The sequence below is a fragment of the Hyalella azteca genome, unplaced genomic scaffold (genome assembly GCF_000764305.2).
Source record: "Hyalella azteca isolate HAZT.00-mixed unplaced genomic scaffold, Hazt_2.0.2 contig16320, whole genome shotgun sequence".
NCBI lineage: Eukaryota > Metazoa > Arthropoda > Malacostraca > Amphipoda > Hyalellidae > Hyalella > Hyalella azteca.
In genome coordinates, this window is record NW_025946144.1 from 163,169 (window position 1) to 170,734 (window position 7,566).

The 7,566-nt window shown below is 41.8% G+C and overlaps 1 protein-coding gene across 1 annotated transcript; it reads left to right on the plus strand.

Moving 5' to 3' along the window:
• Positions 1 to 245: 245 nt before the first annotated feature.
• LOC108679929 lies at positions 246 to 4,123 on the plus strand. The gene is made up of 5 exons (XM_018168672.2): positions 246 to 407; positions 1,580 to 1,686; positions 2,011 to 2,111; positions 3,311 to 3,439; positions 3,677 to 4,123. Exons 1-5 carry the CDS (start codon positions 352 to 354, stop codon positions 3,716 to 3,718), a joined length of 435 nt encoding a protein of 144 aa, XP_018024161.1. The 5' UTR covers positions 246 to 351; the 3' UTR covers positions 3,719 to 4,123.
• Positions 4,124 to 7,566: the final 3,443 nt, after the last annotated feature.

The window sequence follows — 7,566 nt, forward strand, 5'->3', positions numbered from 1 at the left end:
TAATCCTTCTGGGACCTTGTATAAACCATGCGTATACTTGTATACTTCAATGAGGTCACCAACACCAGCCTCATGATGAGTAAACTCATGAGACATCTAGCCTTCGTGAACTTGAAGGATGAAAATCATTAATCAAACAGGTGCGTGGGCGGCTGCTTACATTTGATTCTTACTTCACCTGGACCAACAAATCAAAGGCCTATAAAATCAGAGCCAAACGCAAACAACGTGACAGAGCAGCAAGAGCCGTTGAACTGCCCGCAGACCCTGTCGTTCCCCAGCAGTCCCAGCAGCAAGAGTCTCTGAACAGCCCGCAGACCCTGTCGTCCAGTCCCTGATCACAGCCCCAAGATGTCGCGAGGTCTCGTGCTTCTCATCGTCGCCGGGGCAGCAGCGTCGGCGCAGGCGTAAGTAACGCGTCTTCGAGGGCCATGAGTGGTTTGCTGTAACACTGACAAAGCAGATATATGTTCAAGTTTTTTTGCTAGGATATTTCGTATTAAATGCTACTGATATTTATTTTCAGATTTCTTATGATTACTAGGGCTTTATCTTCTTATATTTAAAACGTTTTGCTTCATACGATGGCAGCATCAATACTTGAATTAGAGAATCAGACACGATACTTAATATTCTGTAGAAGGCGACATGAAAATGTAAATAATCACCTATGCGACAATTCATGATTTGAAACGCTGTACAAATAAAATCAGAGTTATTTACGGCATCTGATGCTTGTATGACAATAATCGGATAGGAAAAGTAATAGGAAATGCGGTGTCAGCGTTTGTTAGGTCGTTAGACTTTTCGCCGATTCTTAACATTGCAGAACATTCGCAGTTTTCTGCGGTCTCAAACATACAACTCACTGCTTCAGTTTTGATATTTTGAAATGTAATTACTTGGTAACTCATCATGATAGATTTGAAGAACATTGCTTTCCTGCAGGAGAATGACGACAAATTTTGTTTGCTTCATGCATGAGTAGCATTTAAGGGGATCTTATTCAGTTGAATAATATAATTCGTGAACAGCTGTAAGATTTGGTCCTCGCTTAGAACAAGTCAAGTCATGAGCTGGAGGCCCGACGACCTGCCTGGCCATATCATTGTATTCCTATTCATATTTTATCATTGCATTCCTACTATGTTTTAATAATTGTATAGAGCGAGGAGGAGACTTTACACCTGCATGCATCCGATCGCGTAGAGAAGTGTTTGTACATCTTAGTGCGGCAGTAAGATTTGCATGCCTCGGTCAGCATAAAAACTTTTCGGAAACTGCGATTTCAGCCAAGGTGGTGCTCCTCTCCAGACCGAAATTCAGGAGCTTTCTTTGCGGTGCAACTTTTTATTGATCAAATAAATTTTATTCACATTGTAAGGAAAAACTTAATTTGATTATTGATGTTGCCAAACTACCCCATTAACTTGAAAGGATTTACTTGGGAAAATTTAGTTTCTCAGTAACACATCTTATTTCGAACTTGATGAAGCTGACAACGTAATTGCAGAGATAATATAGAGTATGATTGATTATGCAAGTGGATCTCCTATTTAATTTATGGATTTGATTACAGGGATTCCGTTTGCTATAGTACGCTTCAGGAGGCCTTTTTCGCCTGGACTGAAACTGCATGGGATGCTTGCCATTTACAGTACACAGCGCCTGATATTGACCTTGCAAGTAAGTGTTTAAATAATTAATACACACTATTTTACTCCCAGTTAAAACCATCATTATTGTTAAATCTTCTCATTCAGTTGTAAAATATTTAGATTTCAATGTTTAGATATACTCTAGTGTACGAATCAAATAAGGATTTTCCTCATTGACCAGTGCAGGGCAAAAACTTTTTTTTCTTCAATACGTATTAATTTTTCATTGATTCTGGTTGAGTTACCGAACTTTAACAAACCAATAGGATCCCTGCATTGTTTCATTCCTGTACGTTGTTTCGCAATGGGATGCCACCAACAAACCATAAACAACAGTTTCGTTCCTCCTCAGCCAGGGGGTACTGCTCAGTATGGTCTAAATCGTACGATGTGGCTAAATGCGATCCACTTTGGGCCAACTACAGCAAGTGCGGGCTAAAAGCGGCCAAACTTGTGAGTAAAGCACAATACTGAGCATCGAGTGAAGGACATGCGTGTGTGACTGAGAATCGAGTGGAGAGTAGTAGTAGGAGTGGAATGGTTACCTAGCACTTCAGATGTAAAGCTATTTCGCACCGGAGGTCAAAAAATAACATCGCCAGGAAGGCGGAAGGCCTCAATTATTCAAGATCCCAAATTAATCATCATCCACGTGTGACGGAAGGTCTCAATTGTCCAGCACGCTGAAGAAGCAGCGTTAGCATCTCAAAGAGACGGACAAGGAGGGACAGGTGAAAAGCAACAGATAATAAGACACTCGAACAAGAGGTCGCTTACACGGGACGTCGGCCGCCCGCACGAGAGAGACAGAGAAGGGAAATGTAAGGAATCCTACCTACATAATAACTTGATGTAAGGAATCCTACCTACATATTAACTTAACCGCACAACTGAGACCTACAGTGAGACACCGCGAGCGTAGCGGTGGGGCGCTCAGGAACAATCCCCCTATAGGAGCGCGAAATCTTATAGGACTTCTGACGAGTACAGACACGCGTCAGAAGACCATCGAGTGGAGAACTTGTGAGTATGTACAATGTGAACTTGTGAACTGTACAATGGACACTGAGTATCGAGTTCAGGACTTGAGAGTGTGACTGTGCATTGAGCATCGAGTGCAGGACTTGTGTTATGACTGTACATTGAGCGCAGAGTGACAGAATTTGTGAGTATGACTGTACAATGGTCATTCAGTATCGAGTGCAGGACTTGTAAGTGTGACTATACCTTGGGCGCCGAGCTCATGACTGAACATTGTAGCACAAAAATTCTGGTCTCGCAACACACGCGCTCAGCAGTAGGCCTATTTATGTCTGGTGCGTAGGGCCGATTTTTTGGGGTTAATGTCAGTCACAAACTATTGAGCGTGAACCACTGATGGGGCATACAGACCTGTGGATCGAGACAGCGGGAAGACATTTTCCAATTCGGTATTGCTTACATGTTCAAAAATTTCTCCTTGCATCATCCTCAACGATGCTCTTACATTTCTGCGCAACAGCTCACACGAAACGTGTGAGATTAGATAAGCTGGAGATACCCTCTCCGATCTCATTTAAGGCTGAAGAAATTTTTTCACCGAGCAAAAAATTAATATAAATCCAAGCTCCAGTTACATTATATCCTTCTTATCTCCACCTCCCGTTCTCCAGCTGAAGGCAGACAACACGTTCGACGACGCGGCCTTCAAAGCAACCATGTTGCAAAACGAGTGCAGCGCTGACGCCAAGTTCATAGCCGCGTACCCGACGTGCAAGAACTCCACCATGAAATATTTGAACGTAAGTAAAAGAAGGTGCTTATCTATTTGATTTAGAAACAAATGCTACATTTTCCATATGAATTGCTCACATTTTAAAGTAACAAGGAAAGTTACCAACGCTTGCGTATAGTTCGTACAATGAAAGGAAAAACCTCTTTCATAGAAATTCAACGATGTCAGACCACTGCAGTAAATAGAAGAGATCACAGAATTTCCGTAAATGTTCATCGCTGATGCCTCATGTTTCATGTTCCAGTTCGGCCGACTAAACGTCTGTCTCCAGAAGGCTCTATATTGACGGGTGATGTCGCGGAAGAGCATTGAATTGAGCCAGAAGAAGACGAACTGAGCATCAGAAGACTTTTCTCTTTCGTAACCCATTCATTTCCGCTGAGTTGGATTGCCAACGAGAATATTGTTATTGTTGCAATTTTGAATTCGGGATTTCTTCGGTTATGTGTGTGACTGCGTGTTTTAATCTTTGGTCTGCGGATTTTCACAATCGAGTTCCACTCGCTCTTTCCCCATAAAATAGAGATTCAGGAAAAGGACGGTAGGATGCATTTACTATACCCACTACTATACCCACATCAATGTACATTTATCCCTTTGCATACACTATTCATGAGATTGCTACCACGCGCAGTCTCTGGGATATATTCTACAGCTAATAGGTAACAATACAATAAATGATTTGAATGCACATATACTTTACTGTCCTGTCTGGTTTAATTGTGTTCTAATGTCATGTAATATTTTCGTAAGGATCATATTATAAGGGCCGATATTTTCTGGTACGTCATAGCACGTTTTTCGTCCTACTTTACGTACCATGTGTCACGTCATATATAGTACGTCCTTATGGTGCGTCCGCTCCCAGATAGATACACTTAGGCATTAATTTGCCCAGACCCAAAAGCACTCTCTGAGCGCGAGCCGAAAGAACAGAAGTCAGCTAACAAATGGGATCGAAAGATATTGTATTACTGAGTCATAAGGAATATATATTCGATACTTCAATGATAGCGGCGCAAGATTTGAACCCAGACGCATCTCCAGCCTGACCTTCAACGCAAGACCCATAGCAGAAAAAAACGATGCCCTTCTGTATTGAGGGTGAAAGTATCGGCAGCGTAACAGAAGATTGTTGACAATAGGAGTTATACTGTGAATGAAAGTATATCCGGGTAAACACGTAATTTTTCAGAAATTCAACTGCAAATAAAATAGCACAAATATTCACCATATTTTATAGAATAAATGTTACGGAGTCTAGCTCTATCATCAGATCAACAACCGTTGAATGCGATCAGTACAAATAACTATAAGTAACCAATATTAACATCGCAGACTTAAAACTAAAATTTACAAATAAATGACCAATCCTCATAACAAGTTCAACAGGATCAGAACTGGAGAAGTCAATCAAAATAGGCAACTGTTTGAAAATAAGGATTCTAACATTCGTAAGTCAGACACCGGTTATGGAAGCTAACATTTTTAACTAGGTTTCGAATGCTGGAACTTGGCACAACACCGCATTATCTCGGTAGGTATTTCACGGATAAAACTTTTAACTCTTTAGGCATAGTTTCAGATGCAGGGGTGAAATATGGAAATGTACAGTAAACAACGTTCCCTATAATTACACTCGCGGGAATAACTTCACTATTTTGCTCGGACACGAATTCTCTTAATTTGAGTACACACCGTGTGTGATGGAAGCCCATTAAGCAACAAGTTATTGTGCAAAAAATCAAAATCAAAGTTCATAGCATGAAAGGTTGAACAAATACGGAAGCCACGGTGCATTAGTTTGTAAATCTTATTTAATTCAAAACGAAATCAATAAAAGCTGAAGAAGCTGGTGTTCCAATCGTTAAAGTTCAATTTTCGGAAGTTAGAACCGTAACAAAATTCGGGTACTGCCAAGGCTTCTGCCAAGAAGCCGCTACAATCGGACTAAAGTTATTCTCCTTTCCCACTTTATACTCGCCCGAGAGTAGGAAAAGGTTGGGCGAGCCTAGTCATGCCGAGATGGCAAGCTACCCCGAGGCTACTTTTCAAGCTTTAAGTTGCTTATACACAAGGGTAGTATTAGTTGCGAGTATTCGCACTCTAATATTGTGATGATTGATTCTTCAGATGTGAGAAGATGATGAGCTTGCGTCTGAAGCAGTTCAGGTTGTTAATTTGTGGTCTAGTTGGCAGTAGGGCAAGTCCAGTCCCAACGACGATGGTTATACGAACGTCAAGATGTGTTCAGATGATACTGAACTGTTCTTAGATATTCCAGAATTACCATTACGATCTACTGTGTACGAGACGTTGAATATTCCAACAAAATCCAATTGAGAAAATAGTGTTTTTGGAACCTAAAGGAAACCTTATTAGGTTTTTCACCCACACTCTACGCTGATATGCTAAGTTTTTCACCTCCTCAGCAGAGTGGCAACTTATGCCACCAACTGCTTCATCAAGCGCCTCCTCAAGCTTGATTCCACAACAAGCTAAATTCAACAGCAAATAAAATAGCACAAATATTCACCATATTTTATAGAATAAATGTTACGGAGTCTAGCTCTATCATCAGATCAACATTCTACGGAGTCTGGAGGATCATTACGGAGTCTAACTCTATCATCAGATCAACATTTTCAATACATAACATTTATTCTATAAAATATGGTGAATATTTGTGCTATTTTATTTGCTGTTGAATTTCTGAAAAATTACGTGTTTACCCGGATATACTTTCATTCATCAAGTCACGAAAGGGATATCAAGTCACGAAAAGTTCAAGAATCGGCAACAGGCCATGGGCCTATTTCTTCAGCGCCGACACTTCTATTCTATAACCATTACGTTCCATATTCCACCATACACAGCCCTCATTCGACGGTTTCCACCGATGCACTAGTACCTGCTTGCAGACTGGCGGAGACCACCACTGCTGGGCTTCGAGTGGACCACCATGAGCCCATCCCACAAGAACGTAGGCTCGAACACTTTCGGACTACAAATTATCGGCCGCAATCCACCATTCAAATCAAATCCATTGAAGTAGACCTATAAGCCCACAGATAAACAAGCTGCAATAGTTTGGCCCAGAATCGTCTGCCAGTGCGCGAAAAAATTCAGCACAACTCTGACACAACGCGCCGTAGCCTTACAGTAAATTTGAGGACAGCCACCCACCCGTCCGTATTTATCCTCCGCATCGTACAAGCCCGCAGTCGAACGACGGCTGGTCAATGGACAATAGATTTTGGAACAGAACTTTGCCATCTGAAACCCAACTCCAGATGCTGTGAGCTTAGAATTACGTAATGTAACGAAGCGTCGAAAGTCGTGTTCGATCCGAGGTCTGGTGGTGCGCGGCAGGATTCACGCAGTTCCACTGGCGAGCTAGGCTGATTGGTCGCAGAGGTTGTGGACTTACAGTTCGAGCTGAAGTTAGGGGTAAGAAGTGATGTGTCCGGTGTCAATCTGGCGCCTCATTATAATCATTATATTGTATGTAATTGAGACGTAATATTCACTTGACCTGAAAGAGATTGATGACATGAGTCAGCATCTGAAAGACACGTGAAAGATCACGCGATCAAGACCTTAGTAGTGGGCGGAAGCTATATAAGGGCTAGCAACCTTATTAGTATAGGCCCCCGTAGTAGTTGATAAGCGCTCCGCAATGTAACGCGTCGGTCGAGTTCTCCAACCTTACGGTCGACGCCGTAGCTTATAACTCTGTATCGTAATATATAACCACCCAGTATATAAGATCTGTTATCAGGCACACGTTCCTACTTATCCTTCACGACCTTAGTCACGTAACCCGATCCTCAGGTAGAGCCAGAGGTGGGCAGTAGCGCGCTACATGTAGCGGTAGCGGTGGCGGCTTTACATTTAAGGCAATGTAGCGGTAGCGGTAGCGCCCGCTACATAATTAAGTAGCGATACGAGGTTTTGCCGCTACAGCGCTACCGCTACATTTATAGATAAAGCCTTTAGATTTTACTTAAGGGGACCGGCTACCCTCCAACAAAACTTTTTTGTTTACAGACGGATCGTTTTGAAACTTGGTACACATATGTAAAACAGAAATCTAAGACCTTTTTGTTCATGTAAATTTAAAAAAATGAAAGA